Source organism: Canis lupus, chromosome 8 (genome assembly GCF_011100685.1).
Source record: "Canis lupus familiaris isolate Mischka breed German Shepherd chromosome 8, alternate assembly UU_Cfam_GSD_1.0, whole genome shotgun sequence".
NCBI classification, from domain to species: domain Eukaryota; kingdom Metazoa; phylum Chordata; class Mammalia; order Carnivora; family Canidae; genus Canis; species Canis lupus.
Genome location: NC_049229.1, coordinates 68,689,363 through 68,706,418, shown reverse-complemented (window position 1 = coordinate 68,706,418; position 17,056 = coordinate 68,689,363). Strand labels below are relative to the sequence as shown.

General features: G+C 47.0%; 1 protein-coding gene across 4 annotated transcripts in view; it reads right to left on the bottom strand.

Annotated features, from left to right (window-relative positions):
* Positions 1-591: 591 nt before the first annotated feature.
* The window catches only part of EML1 (EMAP like 1), a 188,878-nt gene continuing 172,413 nt past the window's right edge, over positions 592-17,056 (bottom strand). For all 4 annotated transcript variants that reach the window (XM_038545703.1, XM_038545704.1, XM_038545705.1 and 1 more), the window contains 6 exons: positions 15,128-15,216; positions 5,925-6,022; positions 5,754-5,841; positions 4,185-4,280; positions 2,696-2,826; positions 592-2,141 (listed from right to left, as the gene is read on the bottom strand). In XM_038545703.1, coding sequence (XP_038401631.1) covers positions 2,016-2,141; positions 2,696-2,826; positions 4,185-4,280; positions 5,754-5,841; positions 5,925-6,022; positions 15,128-15,216 — 628 coding nt within the window. In that variant the 3' untranslated portion in view covers positions 592-2,015. The remainder of the gene's footprint in view (positions 2,142-2,695; positions 2,827-4,184; positions 4,281-5,753; positions 5,842-5,924; positions 6,023-15,127; positions 15,217-17,056) is intronic.

Genomic DNA, 17,056 nt, shown 5'->3' with positions numbered 1-17,056 from the left:
CCCCTCCTTGATCTAGTGATTCCCTTATCAGTGTAAAAATAATTGTTTTTGCCAGTATTACATAACCAAGTAAAAGAACAGCTTGGTATGATAAGTAAGCTGAAGTTTTAAAAAGTTTTTTAATTTGGTTTTTAAAGAATCTCTACAATCAACATGGGGCTCGAACTCACAGCCCCAAGATCAAGAGTTGCATGCTCCTCCAATTGCGCCAGCTAGGCGCCCTTAAACTGAATTCCTTTTTTTTTTTTTTTAAGATTTATTTATTTATTTTAGAGAGAGAGCACAAGTGGGAGGGGCAGGGGGAGAGGGAGAGAGAATCCCAAGCAGACTCTGCGCTGAGCACATGCAGACCCTAATGTGGGGCTCAATCCCACGACCCTCAAGACCACAACCCTGAGACCACAATCCAAGCCGAAACCAAGAGTCGGAAGTCCAACCGACTGTGCCACCCAGGCGCCCCTAAGCTGAATTCTTTATAGTCATCGAATCTGATGGCGCTTACACACTGTATGCAAGCTAGAGTTCTATGTGCCAGTGACCCAGGTGAGAAAAAAAAATATGTATATGAAACAATATAGTGTGAATCATATCTAATTTTAAATATTTTAATTTATATATTTTCATGATTATAGGTCAATAAGAAATCCTTTTCAGATTTAATTTCATTATAGAATATATTTGATAAGGATACATACAAACAGATTCATCTTTAATACACGTTGTCTACTGGTGCCCTGCACTTACGCAGCAGGCTGGAGATGTGATAACCATGCTTCCAAATGTTGTGCTTAATCAGCCGCTCTCAACAACCAGCGCTGTGGAGTTCAGATAATTCCATTCATTTACTTGCCTAGAACAAGTAGAAATCTTAGTATTTGTTTTTAAGTCTGTTTATTACTCTTCTATTTTAAAATCTGAGATACATTCCCCAATGTAAACAATAGATTTTCAATCTGTCACACAATCAAAATGGATAAGGCCTTCCTGACAAATGTACGCCACCTCTGTTTTACCCATCAGAACGCAACCTTACTTGGTAGTGTGGTGAGCCAGCCATGCACAAAAGACAGGAAAAGAAGCTGCCCTTAGTACCTGGTGGAGCCTTCCAGACTTCTCCCCGCTGCAGGTTTATTGTACACTTAGGAGATAACCGTGTCCACTTGGTCTACTTGGTCTTAAGATACAAATATACAATGTCCATAAGCATAAAATAGTAAAGCCTAGCCTTACGTATTTGTGATGAATTTCTACAATCCTATACAAGTACAATACCAGATCATGCCAATTCATATACAGAAGAAGGTGGCTGGATGTCTCCGCCACTCTCCGGGGCACGTGAGCGCGGGACAGAGGGTGTGAAGCGGCTGCCTGCATTTGGTTAGGCAGACAGTGTCACTGAATCTCTGCACTGCCTGCATACCCTGCTGAAATATTTAAGTTAATCTGGAGTACAATCTGCTTAACACGAGAAGAATACAACCCCTTAGAGAATGTAACCAAGTGAGGTCACATTTGCATTTCCTGATTCAGCTGTGCAAATCAGTCATCCATCCTCTTCTCCATCGATTCATCCTTGTAGGACCAATTAATCCAATAGCCATCCAAATTCAGTACCTCATTATTCTCATAAATATTTGACTTGGCGAGCTAGGTGGGGAAATAGGAAAGCCTATGTACAACATATGAAAAGGCATTCTGTGACCATTTTTGAAGGGTTCGTAGAAAAGTTACGAGGGATATACCAGCCATTTCTGTTGGTGTCACCACAATGTAAACCCTGGCATATTTTTTTTTATATTAAATGTGCACTGTTTTATATACTGTACAACAAGGGAGAACCGTGAACCGCTGATCCGGTGTGACGCTCACTGATTCGCTATGCTAAGGTAACTGGTAGAGGGAGTGGTTTTCCTGAGGTTTGTCAGAACTTCTCAAACAGAACAGAAATCACAGTGGTGGAGCGTAGCACGAGTCTGCGCCTGCCCCTGTTCTGCTCCCCGCGGCTCTTGCTGGGACTAAATGACCCGCCACTGCATGATGCTCGTGTCCTTGCCGCCCGTGGAGATGAGGTGGCTGTCGCCGCAGAGGAAATTGACATTGGTGACGTGACTGCTGTGCCCGCTGTATACGTGGCTAGGAGCCTGGGGAAGAATGACAGAGAGACAGCTTAATGCAGAGCGCGCTGCGTGGAGTCGGAAAGCGCTGGAACCCTGCGCTCCTTCCTCTCCCTTCACTCTGCAGCTCTCACCTGCACACCTGCCTTGTTGCACAGGTGCAGGAGGGATACGTAAAAAGACAACACAGAGGCCCTCCCTGTACACCTGGCCTGGTGGGGGGACAGAAGCGGGCAGGTGACTGCATCGGGCTGTACCAGGCATGGGGCCACCCAAAGGAGGGACTGACTGGGTACCACCAGTTGAGGGTGAAGGACGAGGAAGGGTGTTCTAGGCACGGGTGTTGGCTCAGCTCAGCAGGGCTGGAGCGAGGGGGCCTGGTGGGGGCAGAGAAGCCAGCTGGAAGGGCTCTGTGGGTGGGAGTTCTCCCCCGGGAGCGCCAGCACAGCAGGGACTGCAGGGTCACGTCTGCAGGTGTGACCAGCAGGTTCACACACGGTGCCCTTCCAGACAATCCGCAGATGGCCAGGGCAGGCCACAGCACATACCCCCGAGAGCAGGGTTCGTGAAGGAGACCTTACCCGGAACTGGGAGCAAGGGTAAGAGAAGAGGTGCACTTTGCCGAAGTCGTCGCCAGTGGAAAGGAGTTTTCTCTCGTGGGCCCGACAGACCGCGTTGATGTCGGTTCCGTCCGAGCCTTCGGGCCACACTCCTGAAAGGCAGACCACAGACAGCACTGAAACCCTGGAAACACGGGGACTGCCACTGAGCTTTCACGGAGCTCTGATTGCCCCAAGGCCCTGGCTTTCGAAGCCGGGGACAGAAAAGCATCCAGCCTGCCTGTGACCGTCTCACGCCAGGGCACTCCCAGGTGACCCTCCAAGGTGCGGTCTGTTCCACCACATGGGAGAGGTCCGGTGGGCTTTCCGGGCTCCCACATCTTTTGGGGATCCTTTCTTTCTTGACTCTACAGCAGAGAAACCCTGGCATTGGACACAATGCCTTTCCTTTATCCCCAAGGCATCTGTGGGGAAGCTGACTAGTCCTCGGCCGACGGTTTCCTAACTTTTCTTTTTTGGGGGGTAACTCTTTATATATGAGAGTCTCTCCAAAGGACTGTTTAACCCTGTGTGTGCCTTTGAGGTGTTTTTTATTTTTTAAAGATTTTATTTATTTATGGGAGAGAGAAAGTGGGGAGGTGCGAATAGCAGAGGGAGAGGGACAAGTACTCTGTGCTGAACACAGAGACTGATGTAGGGGCTTAACCCCAGGGCCCTGAGATCATGACCTGAGCCAAAGCCAAGAGTCACCCAGGGACCCTTCAGGTGTTTCTTGGTATCAGTTCTTTGTGGCTGCTGCTTGCCTGATGGCATCCGGCAGGTGTGTTGTCTGCTTGCCGTGGGCCTGGAGCCTGGTTTGGGGTGGAGGGCAGTGTCTCCTGATCATTGTTTTGGGAAACCTTTTTGGTCCAATAACATCAGATATGAGACATCAGTTTCTCAACAGGCATATCTAGAGTACATCTAGGGGTACCTAGCATTTATACCAGAAAATGATAAAATGCCAGCTCTGCAGAGATTTGTGAAATTCTGAGCACCTTATTGATTCATGGCCTTACATAAAGAGATTATAAATACTGTCTTTTCTATTCTACTGAACTGTGGTCATTTATTTTACACCATTTATAAATATATTCTAATCTCAACTTCAAAGGAAGTGAAGAATTTAAAGAACCAAAAAAAAATATAATGACTCTAACAAATGATAAGTAGATTGATTGAGTGCCATCTGGCCCGTCTCTCTAGAAAGTCTGGCACAACCTCCTATGAGAAGATTCTAGAGAATTAGCTCAAGGCTCATTTCATACAGTAGAAAAGGGTGAAAACCTATGTCTCTGGTTTTTGCCTGGCCCTTCCCCTGGGGGCTGCAGGGTGCATGTCCTTGTAGGGTCAGCGGCAGCGGAGCAGTTGGACAAAACTGGTGGCCATGAGAATTCATAAGTATTAGTGAAATGTTCTAAGAGTAGATACATGTTATGTCTGAACTGAACAAAAGCTACAGAAAACTTACCAAAGACATGGAACCCCAAAGTGCAAGTGTTTGTAGCCCATTCAATGTCTCTCGTGGTTTCCACACTTACAACTTGCTTACAAGCTGAGGGAACCCCTGGGAAAAGCAAATCAGAGTCTGGTGACGGCTGAGCCAAAGGCCCCGCCCCTCCCCGACAAGGCTGGCCCTCGGAGCCTGGCTCCGGCAGATCCAGAGCCCTTCCAGAGCCCTTCGGAGTGGGGCCCCTTTCCACTTCCCAGCCCCGCGGGAGCCCTGCCCACGGCTACACCTGTGCCAGAGCCCAGGGCCTCTGTGGGCACCACCTGCCATTTCCCTCTCTGGGTCTGTATCCCTGCAGTCTGGATTCTCTTTCCTTTGACCTTCCATGGGTCCCTCCCCCTGCCCCCCACAGAACCCTTGACCCGCTGTGCCCCCTGTTGTCAGGCTCCCCAGCTGTGCCTCCAAACACACACCCCCCTTCGGCCCCGAGTCAGGAGTGGGAGCTTACGGAAACCAGTCATGCCCAGGTGATTTGTTTGTTCCCCAAATGAGCTCTCACTCATAGAGCATGAGACCGTGTCTGAGAAGATTCTAGACCCATGCCCTATTTCTGAACTCTGCTCCCCTGCTCTGGCCCGTGTCAGCCAGGACCTCGGAGAGGTCAGGAAGGGAAGACATGAGCCACCTGGTACGTTCTATTCCTCTCCTTCCTCCACTGCCAACAGCTCTACCTACCCAGGCTCCTCAGCCAGTGGCTGGCTGCCTCCCTACCCACTGGCTCTTGATGCCCACGGCCTCGTATCTGAGCCCAGATTCCCTGTTTACAAAGGGGATAAGCCTGGAAGAGCTGTGGATCATGAGATAAAATGTAAGTACACTTTTGGTACACGACAGGTGCTTGGCACACGTTTGAGGAGCCAGGGGCATGGTGTGCTGTGGTCTTACATCCTCAGTGGCCTCAAGTCCTGCCTGGACACAGACCCTGCCAGAAGGGGTGGGAAAGAAGGAGGAGGAGGGGTCCCAGGGGCTGCTGGCCCCCCAGGCAGGAAGACTTCACTGTGTCGGCCTGCTTGGGATGACGCCTTCTCAAGGGTCCCCACTCTCTTCTGCCACATTTGTGTCCCTCTCCCTAGGATTTGGCATTCTCCTCCTTGGAGCCTTGCATCTTCTGCCCCATAGGGACCCATGTCAACCCGAGACCCCAGTATCTTGGTGGCGTGAAGGATCTTAGAGGTGGCCCTGCCCAACTCCCCTGTTTTTTTTTTTTTTAAGATTTTATTTATTTATTCATGAGAGACACAGAGAGAGGCAGAGACACAGGCAGAGGGAGAAGCAGGCTCCTCACAGGGAGCCTGATCTAGGACTCTCTCCTGGGACCCCGGGATCACAGCCAAAGACAGACACTCAAGCACTAAGCCACTCAGGCATCCCCCAAATCCTCTGTTTTATAGAAAAGAAGACTGAAGCCAGGAGGTCATGGTACATGCCCATGCGGTAGGGGAAGTGGGGTTTTGCAGGAGACCCCATTTTGGTCTCAGAGTGACCATTCTATGTGATCCGAACCCACACAAGTCCTGGGGTGCTACTTACAGTAAAGGATTTCATAGTCTCCAGAATTTGACACGAGGAATTGTGAGTTCACAGACCAGTCCAGGTGAGTGATGAAGCTGGAATGACCCTGGGAGAGAAGAGCAGGAGACGTGTCACTCGCTGACACGTGGTGACCACACACATCCCCGTGGAAACGGGAAGAGCGCCTACCGAGCACTTGCCAACACGCGCGTACTTCCTCCCGTTGTCGCTGACTCCATAGATGTAGATGCAGTTGTCATGGGAGCCGATTGCTAGGAAGGTCCCATCTGCAGAAATATGCAGATGACATTTGTTTTAAAAATAAACGCTTATCAATGACAAGGGATAATGTTAGTGACATCACAGATTTGGGAAAAACAGCCAGATCAGTGACTTAATTCAAAGAGAACATTTTGCTTTTTAGGGAGTCCTCTACCACTCCCAAAGCTGTTCTTTTGAAGGTCTGCTCCTGGCCAGCTCTCTCCCCCATTGAACTCCGTCCCTCTGCTCCCACGGAAGGACTGTGACTCATTCCCTTGGTGGCCGAGGCCCTCCAGGATGGGCCACCTCGCTCCTCACTGCGCACCTGGCTCTCACGTCTCCGTGCACACACCATCCTCCCTCCCCACCCCTTGCCCTGCCCAGAAGGCCCTTCCCACCTCACTTCCTATAGTCCATCAGTTACCATTTTCAGCTGGGTTTCTGGCCTCAGGAAAGCCTAGGAAATGGGGTGTCGGTGCTTGTGTAGAAACACAGGGAAGGAGCTCAATGTAACATAAAGGCAGAGCCAGCCCCTGCAGCTGGCAGATGAACTTGCCAAGTGTGAAGGCAAAGCGGGGAGATCCAGGATACACTGGGAAGGAAACGAGGCAGGAGAGAGTAATCCAGAGAAGGTCAGACTTTCCTGAGGCCAGGAAGGTGGAGGGCAGGCAGCCTGAGAGGCAGGAATGGAACACCGCGTGGCAGGCTCTGCACCCCGGCTCAGGGCTGTGGATGCATCTCTGCTCACACTGAGCATCAGGTCCTCTATCCACAAAGCATGGCAAATGGTGCCCTTTCATAGCAAGTCAGAGGAGTCCCTGGACAGCATGTGCAAAGGTCCTGGTGGCCACTGGCCATCCTAAGTCTTCAATAAAGGTTCTCCCCAAACCACTTTCATCAGATTTTCCTCTCCCAACGTAGTGTGTCCTACAGGAAACAGCATGGCCTGACACCATCAGGAAATGGTGTTCTAGGAAGTCCTCTCCTGGGCCAGATCAAAATATGGGTGTTGGGAAGACCACGTCAGCCTGTCTCGTGTGGGAATCCTGATGGAATGGGAATCCTGATGGGATAGGGTAAAGAGGCCAAGGACAGCAGAGGCCTGGAGGAGACCATCTGTTGCTGATGGTTCTCAAGAAGGCTGGAGAGCTGCATGGGAAGCCGTCTACCCTTGATTCCTCCAACTGACCAGGCCCTGACAATAATGATGATAAACACTAAATGCTAACAAGAATTACTAGTGAATTGTAACAGCCCACTTTTATGAAATGTCTACCACGTGCCAGTACCATCCTAGGCTCTTCCTGTGTTCATGTACTTAATCCTCGTAAACCCTGCAGACAGGTAGATATTATGCCCATTTTTTCAGGAGCAGAAACTAAGGCATGAATGGTAAAGTAACTTGCCCAAGGCCACACAGGTTTATATAAGCTGGGATTTGAACCCCAGGCAGTCTGACTCCAGTGCCTGGAGCATTTCATTGCTAAATAATCTGTTGAATGGCTATACCACATTATGCTTGTCCATCCATCTATTGATGGACACTCGGGTTGCTTCCACAGCCTAGCTACTGTGAATAATAATGCTACGAACATGGTATACAAATGCCTCTATGAGACAAGGGTCACCTGGTTAATGAAGAAAGACCCCAAAGCCAGAGAAGCAGAGTTGTTGGTAAAAAGCACTCTCTGGTCTCCAGGGAATGGCCATTAGTATAACTGATAAGAAATGCAAATATACTCCCCAAAGGACTTTGCTCATGTTAACAGGACCAGATAGATGTCAGAGGGCTTTCTAGGAAAAGATGGTGTAGATGAGGGCCTCTTGCACTTCATAGACATTCAAAATAACAAGAAAATGATGAGAAACACATAAAACACATAAAAGAATGCAGAGTACTGGCCAGAATTAACAGTAAAATATGATATTTAAAACAACAAGAATGAGGGTAGCCTGGGTGGCTCAGTGGTTTAGCGCAACCTTCAGTCCAGGGTGTGATCCTGGAGACCCAGGATCGGGTCCTGTGTCAGGCTTCCTGCATGGAGCCTGTTTCTCCCTTTCCCTCTCTTTCTTTCTCTCTCTCTCTCTCTCCCCCCGTCTCTCTCATGAATAAATAAATCTTTAAAAAAAATAACAAGAATGAAAGGCATTCTGAAGGACACCTGGGTGGCTCAGTGGTTGAGCATTTGCCTTCAGCTCAGGTCATGATCCTGGGGTCCTGGATCAAGTCCTGCATCAGGCTCCCCACAGGGAGCCTGCTTCTCCCTCTGCCTGTCTCTGCCTCTCTGTGTCTTTCATGAATAAATAAATAAATCTCTAAAAAAAAAAAAAAGTCATTCTAAGATGAGTAAATTCCTCCTTAACACTGAGAAAAGGTTCTGGTGGTCTGGGGTGTGTGTGTGTGTGTGTGTCCATTTGGGGTGGAAAGCTGTGAACTTTATTCAGGCACAAGGAAAACACATCTGAAGGAGTGCTCCTTCTTTAATGTTACTTGTACAGATTAAGAACACAGCCCTGCATAAGTAGAGACCACTGTCAATCAGCTTATAAAATAGAAGACTCGTACAGAGCAGCAGCAGCTCAGGCTTGGCCAACTATTTCCAAGGACAAAACTGTTATTTCCAAGAATGTTCACAAAGCTGAATATTCTGCACATCACAGAAAAATAGCATTTCTTAAAACACAAGCATACAGTGACCAGGCCTAGAAGCAAGGGCTCACCCAGCAGCAACGAGCACTCTGGAACCCACAATGTCAATGTTCACCCACCACTTGGGTGCTACAACCCAGTGGCTTCCACTGGCCAATGATGAGTAAACCAATTCACCTATGATAACTATCACCAATGGAAACAAAACAAATATGCTCTAGTTCACAATGGCACCCAAACCACCACCACCGATCGAGCACTGCTAAGGGGTACAGAGAACAAATTCAACATCTCAGAATTTGGTAAAGAAAGTAAAAGAAACCAGGAAGGGGTGCCTGGATGGTGCAGTCAGTTAAGCGTCTGACTCTTGGTTTCAGCTCAGGTCATGATTTTAGCATCGTGAAACTGAGCACCATGCTGGGCTCTGCGCTCAGTGTAGAGTCTGCTTAAGAATGTCTTTCTCTCCCCTTCTGTCCCCCCTGCCACTCCCTGTCTCTCACTCTCTCTCAAATCAATAAATAAATAAATCTTAAAAAAAAAGAAACCAGGGATTTATCTTGACTTTCCTTAATGAATGCTACCATATTAGGTAACAAAATAGATGATGAGCAGTTTGTCTTTATAGAAATATGGTATCTAATAAATGAAGAAGAAAATCTAACATGGGGGAACCACTTGTTTTCAATCAATCTAGGCATTGGACACCAACGGCTGCTAATATCACAAAAGTGAGATAAGCAGACATGCTTCCTGTAGGAGGAAGACAGCAATATACACAGAATGGGATCCAGCCTCCAGATCGACAAATCACATCAGAGGAAGGACAGGGGACAGAAGAACAAGTTAAACGCCACGGGGACGCACTCAGCAAAATCCAGAGTGTAGAAAATGCTATGGGAAAAAAGGGGGAGGGAGAGACCAAGCACAGGGAACTATGGTTTAAAAAGGACTTTGGAGACCTACCACCAAGCAATGACCATGCGTGAGTCCTTTTTTGGATCCTAATTTAAACTGTTAAAAAAGAGTCAATTGAAAATTTGAATACTGATGATTTCGAATACGTGGTGTTGTTAAGAAGTTAATGCTGATGTGGGCTGAGGAGGTGACAGTGATACTGTGGCTCTGTTAAAAATAAGCGGGCAGGGCTTCCAGCTGTGGCCCAGTGAGAAGCCTGGCAAGTCCTCTCCCTCTATAGCAAATTATAAAGATGTACCAAACTGACAGAAATAACCATTCCAGCACTCTGGAAGTTGATCAAAGACAGAAAACCATCTGAGAAGTGTTTATACTTAAAAGGCTGCTGAATTTGGGGTCAGGACAGTATGTGTCTGTGGTGCACTTGCCTGGGGCTGCTCTCACCCCTCCCACTGGCTAGGCTGGCTTAGAAGTTCTGGGAGAGCAGAGCCGGCTGTGAGGACCAGAGGCTTTGTTTCTGTGGTCAAGCAGCTCCCTCCAAACAAAGCCCTGGGCAATGCCACTTCTGTCGACAGTGACGATCTCCAGGGCAGCTGAGGGGAGAGGGCGGATGGCTCTAGCAGCCTGTGGTCATGCTTGTGGCTGGAGTGAGCTCATTCCTGGTGATGGGAGGCTGCATGCATGCACAGGACAGGCAGGAGTGGACCCCAGCTAGCCAGACACTCGTGGCCACACTGAGGCTGTGTGCACGCACAGGGAAGATACCAAAGGGCCAGTAGAAGTAGAAGCTGGGCAGACCTGGAAACAGCCTGAACTCTAAACATGCTTTTCCACCTGCACACACGTCCATGGGCAGAGGGTGCCAGCCTTCCTGGCTTGAGGTGTATGAGCGCATCTCTGTCCAATCTTCCATCAAAAATTCATGAAACCAAACCAAGAGAGCCGAAAAGAGAAACTAACAGGTTCCACGGTAACAGAATAGTGCAAGGACATGGATGACTCGAACAACACATCCATCAACTCTGAACACTGTCCACCAACTTGTCCTAGTTGACTAATAGAGAACACCCCACGCAGGAGTGCGGGACACACATTCTCCTCAAGTACACCTGGGACGTTGTCCGGGACAGACCAAGTGCCAGGCTATAAAAACAAGTAAAAGTGATTAAGTCATACAAAATACATTCTGTGGTCACAATGGAGTTAAATTAGAGAACAATAGGAGAAAATATGGAAAATCCCCCAAATATTGAGAAATTAAATGTCTAAATAACCCACAGGCCAAAGAAGAAATTATTTAGAGAAATTAGGAAATATTTTGAATGGAATGGAAATAAAAACACAACACATAAAAATTTATGGGATGTGACTGAAACAGTGCTCAAGGGAATTTTTTTTTTTTTAGACATGGGGAGAGAGGGCCAGACAGAGAAGGAAAGAGAGAATCTCAAGCAGGCTCTACACCCAGAGGGGAGCCTGACATAGGGCTCGATCTCATGACTCTGAGATCATAACCTGAGCCAAAATCAAGAGTCAGATGCTTAATCAACTGAGCCGCCCAGGTGCTCTCAAGGGGAAATTTATAGTTTTACACATCTCTACCAGAAAAGAAAGGTCTCCAATAAGTAACTAAGCTTCAAGAGCAAGCTAAATATTAATCAAGCAGAGGAAGGGAAAAAAATAAAGATCAGAACAGGAAAAAAAAAAGAAAAAGAAAAAAATGAATAAAAACAAGAGTTGGTTCTTTGAAAAGATCAACAAAATTGACAAACAAACCTTTAGCTTGACTGACCAAGAGGAAAAGAGAGGAGACAGAGTTTCCAGAATCTAGAATGAACGAGGAGACCTCACAGTCCTAAAGGACTTTAGGCAAATATATGAACTATTTAATGCCAACCAAGCAGACAACTTAGAAGAAATGAACAATCTACCAAAACTGACTCAAGAAGAAATAAACACTCTGAATAGATCTACAAGAAACTGAATTGTAATTAAAAACCCTCCCACAAGGAAAAGCCCAGATGGCTCACTAAATTCACATGAATTCTACCAAATATTTAATAAGGAAATAATATCAACCCTTAAGAAACATTCAGAAATTAAGGAACACCTCCCAAATTACTCTCATAAGACAACAGTACTCTCACAACTATGCCACACAAAACCATTAGAAGAAAAGAGAACTACAGACCAATATCCATCATGGACAGGGACACAAAAATCCTTAACACAACTTCTACAAAAGGAATCCAGTGATATATAAAAAGGATGATATGCCATGACCAAGTGGGATTTGTCCCAGGAACACAAAGTTGGGTTAATATCTGAAAACTAATACAATAGACCATATTAATAAAATGAAGGATAAAAGTCACCTAACCACCTTAATAGATACATTTGACAAAAAAAAAAAAAAAAAAAAAAGCATTTGACAAAATCCAACAGCCACTCGTGATAAAAACCCTAAAAAAATTAGGAATAGAAAGGACCTTCCTCATCATGAGAAAGGGCATCTAACATCATACTTAATGGTCAAAGACTGAATGCTTCTCCTTCTAGGATTGTGAGCAAGGCAAGGATGCATTCTTGCCATTTCTGCCCGACATTGTCCTGGAGGTTCTACCTAACCCAAGAGAGAAGAAATAATTAAAGGCATCCAGATTGGAATGGAAGAAATAACAGTCTTTATATGCAGATGACATGTTCCTCTCATGGGAAGAAAATCCCAAGGATTTTTTTTTAAATTTTTATTTATTTATGATAGTCAGAGAGAGAGAGAGAGGCAGAGACACAGGCAGAGGGAGAAGCAGGCTCCATGCACCGGGAGCCCGATGTGGGATTCGATCCCGGGTCTCCAGGATCGCGCCCTGGGCCAAAGGCAGGCGCCAAACCGCTGCGCCACCCAGGGATCCCAAAATCCCAAGGATTTTACAGACACACACACACACACACACACACACACGCACTCACACACACATAACACACAAAACTACTCAGACTAATAAAAGAGTTTAGAAAAGTCACAGGATATAAGATCCAGGTGAAAAAAATCAATTTTATTCTCTACACTAGCAACCAACATTCTGAAAATAATGTTAAGAAAATAATTCCATTGACAATGGCATAAACTTAGCTGACTTAGGAATAAACTTAACAAAGGAAGTGGGACTTGTACACTGGAAACTATGAAATAGTTGCCGAGAAAAATGTAAGAAGATCTAAATAAATGGACAGACATTCTGTGTTCAAGGATTAAAAGACCCAGCACTGCCAACCCAGCAATTCTCCCCGTATTAATCTACAAAATCAACATTAAATCCCTACTAAAGTTCTGGCAGGCTTTTTAGAATTAGAAGTGGACGAGCTGGTCATAAAATTCATAAAGAAATGGTGAGGACCTAAAGTAGCCAAAACAAGTCTGAAAAGAAACAGAAAAGTTGGAGGAGTGAGACTATTCGTCTTTGAAACTCGTTCTGAATCCAGACTGTGTGTTCCTGGCACAGGGATGAACATCTAGGTGAACAGGACAGAACTGAGATTCCAAAAATAAAACTTTATACTTTACAGGTCAATTGTTTTTTTATGGAAGTGGCAAGATTATCTGACAGGAAAAGACTGTCTTTGGAACGAATGATGCTGGGATAAGTGGATATCTATATGCAGAACAAATCAAATTTTTACCTCTTACATTATACGAGCATCACTGGGATGTAATGGCTAAAACAATCACCTTTCTGTTTTTTTTTTTTTTTTTTTTTTGAGAGGGAGAAAGAGGCAGGGGAGTGGCAGAGGGAGAGAGAGAATCAAGCAGAGGCCCTGCTGAGCACAGAGCCCCATGAGGGGCTCCATCCCAGAACCCTAAGATTGTGACTTGAGCCAAAATCAAGAGTCAGATGCTTGACTGACTGAGCCTTCCAGGCACCCCAACAATCACCTTTCTAAAAGAAAGCAGAGGGGAAAGGCTTCATGACGTGGGCAGGACACTAAAAGCATGATTCATCAAAGGACAACATGAGAAACTGGACTTCATCAAAACCGAAAGCTTTTTCTTTAAAAGGCCCCAACTGGAAGATGAAAAGACAAGCCACGCCCTGGGAGAAAATACTTGCAAATAACATAGCTGGTAAAGAACTTATACAAACTCTTAAACTCAAGAGTAATAATAATAATAATATTAAAAACCCTCAAGAGTAAGATAGACAAGCTAATGAAAATCCAGCTAATGGGGATCCCTGGGTGGCGCAGCGGTTTGGCGCCTGCCTTTGGCCCAGGGCGCGATCCTGGAGACCCGGGATCGAATCCCACATCGGGCTCCCGGTGCATGGAGCCTGCTTCTCCCTCTGCCTGTGTCTCTGCGCCTCTCTCTCTCTCTCTCTGACTATCATAAATAAAAATTAAAAAAAAAAAAAAAAAAAGGAAAATCCAGCTAATGAAAATATCTGGCAAGATCTTTCACCAGAAATGTGGGAGTGATTGACAGGCACAGGAAAACATGGTCAGCATCTTTGATGGTTGTGGGGTGGGGGAAGGGTGCAAATTAAAACCACAGCAGATACTACTCCACCCCTGCCCCAATGGCCATCATAAAAGAGGCAGGCAATAACAGGTGTCGGTGGATATGCAGAGAAACCAGAACCCTCGCACGTTGTAAAACAGTGCAGCCTCTCTGGAATGCGGTTTCATAAAAGGTTAAACACAAATTTACCATGCAATCCACCAGTCCCACTCCTAGGAATTTACCTAAGAGAAATGAAAACAAATGACCACAAAGAGACATTTAGTGAATGTTCCCAGTGGCACCACTCATAATAGCCCAAAGCTGGAAAACAACCTTCGTGACCGCTGATGAACGTATAGACACGATGAGGTATATGCACAAAGTGGAATACTACCCAGCAATTAAAAAGGAATAAGCTGCTGATACACACATCATAACCTGAATCGATCACAACAGCATGCCAGGTAAAAAGAAGCCATGTGCGACAGGCTACGTAGTCTACGATTCCACTGACGTGCAATGTCTGGGAAATGCAATTTATAGAACAGACAGCAGATCAGTGGTGGCCTAGGTTTGAGGGGGCAGGACTGGAGGTTAATCGCTAGGGGCAGGGAGGGAACTTAGGGTGATGCAAAGGTCCTTGCATTGCTTTGTGGTTATGGCTGTGCAGCTGCATGAGTTCATCTCCGCATCACTGAGTGTCCATTTATAATGGGTAAAGAATGGCACGTAAATTACACCTAAATAAGGCTGTTAAAAAAATAAAGAGTCCTCCTCTTTTTAAAGATCTATACAGCAAAAGTAACAGATGAGAGGGAAAGTTCTGGGAACTGGGATGGGGCAGTGGATGGGCTCTGGGCCTGTGAGATGGGCGGGGTCCGTACTCTGCAGCCGGGAGATGAAGACATGGGGATTCAGCAGGGCAATGGGCCCCTCTGGTCCCTGACAGTGATATGCAGCATGCAGCTTAGCTCCGCTCAGGAGGCTGGTGGGATTTCTGCCTTGAAAGACACCGACACGGAGTCTCGTAGTCGTAGTAAGTGTACGGCGACCGGTCTGCGCTCTTACCCGGCGAGTAACGCATGACGGACAGCTGCTCGTTTCCATCCGTGTGAACAGTGACCAAATCTTTAGTTTCTGTGTCAAACACAAACCACCTGTCATGAACACAAGGAGAAGCGCAGTAAGTGATTTGGTGAGAAAATGTAGGAAAACTCTTAGGCGAATAGTGACTATTAAAAGCTAGTACTTCTCAGTGCTTAATAAACACTCTGTGTCGCTTAACAAGAAGGGGTCCGCACGGAGTTTTGTCACTTACACATCAAAGGACAGGAAGCCCGAAGGCCGGGCGTGTGGCCGGGGGAGGCAGCGAGGAGGCTGTGCACGGGCTCACCCAGAGATGTGGCCCTGGTGCAGCAGGATGGGGGGCAGGGGGTGTGCTGGGACAGCCTTGGGGTGTCTGCCTCCCGCGGATGTCGGGGTGCACCAGGGGAAAGCCAGGGCAGGGAGGGCAGAGGAAGGCATCTACAGGACCAGTCTGGGCTCCGTGTCCTTGACTGTAAAATGGGGATGAGGGCCCAGGTCCATGCGGAGGACCAGAGTTAAAGCAAACTGTGATGGATGCAGACGTGCTTCGTATCCTCCCACAAGGACACGGTACTCGCTAAATGTGAATTGCTGGGACAACTGCACTCTCCTGCCTGCGTGTTCTCAGCTGGAGGCAGTCACTGGGACTCCAGGGTTTTCAGGGGGTGAAATGGGGCGTGGGTGCCCTGCTGTTGCATCTTCAGACCCCAGATGGCATGCATTCCATAGGCATGTCCACCAACTGGCACTCTGGTGTCCCTGCCTCCCATTCCATGGGACTGGCTGGCTCCTAGCATCTGGATTTGGCTTCTCAACTCTGATCCCTTGTGTTTTCAACAGCCATTTACCTTTAATGTGCTACTGAGCGTTAACAGAGCTCAGAACATAAGGAGCAGAGAGGCTGGGGCTAATGAGGCTGTGCTCTGAAGCCCCGTGAACTCCCATCCAGAGCTAAGGCTGGCACTAGGACCAGAGATGTGGGAAGCATATGAAGAGGGAAGGACCGGTTTCCATGTGCCATGTCTCCTCCCCAGAGAACTTGTCTGTGATGTGGAGCATCCCGGCACGGTCCCCATGCTTTGTCCTACTACCCAGAGTCAGCATGCAGGTCTGGTGATCACTGGCTGCCAGCCATTCCTCAGAGCCTGCTGAGTCTGAAGCTCCCACTGTCCCCGGGAGAGTTAAAAGGAAGGAGTGTGCGTGTGTGTGTATGTGTGTGCCTGTACACATGCACACAAGTGGTAAAACATTTTCATGAAGAATTCTGTTGGATATGAGGTGCCCAACCCTCAAGATACTGCGACCCGTGACTTACAAAGGGCTACTCTTTCCTCATACATACTCCATAGTCATCACAACAGAGTCAACATGGTTTGCTTTTTAGAAAGGAAGAACGGGAGGAAATCACCAAAAATATTTGAGTTAAACCATGATAAGTATATATGTAACTGTGACAAACAATACAAAAGTGCAGTCAAAATGTACAAAACAATAATCCCCATAGCCACCAACACTGCCTGCCAGACAACTCCAGAAAATACCGCCTACACCGTCTCCTCCAGTCATTGGTGCCATGTATCTAGGCAGCTAATACTGTCACAATTTATAAGAAAGGAAACAACTCAGAGGTTTTCTGACTGGCTCAGAGACACACTGCTGCCAGGTGGTGGAGCGGGCTATCAAGTGCAGGCTTGCTGCCTGGCCTGGCAGAGGCACTTGGTAGCAAGTAAGTGTTAGCTGCATCTGAACATGAGGCTCGGGATGGGGCAGTTTCTAAAATTTTGAAAAAGGCAGCAAGAAAAGCATTTTTAAATCCTTGGCACTTTGAAATGTTTTCTTGCTCGATTCCAAGGCTGGGGCTCCTCCCACAGCTTGCAAGATCAGGGCTTGAGGAGCTCCACAAATCCCTCC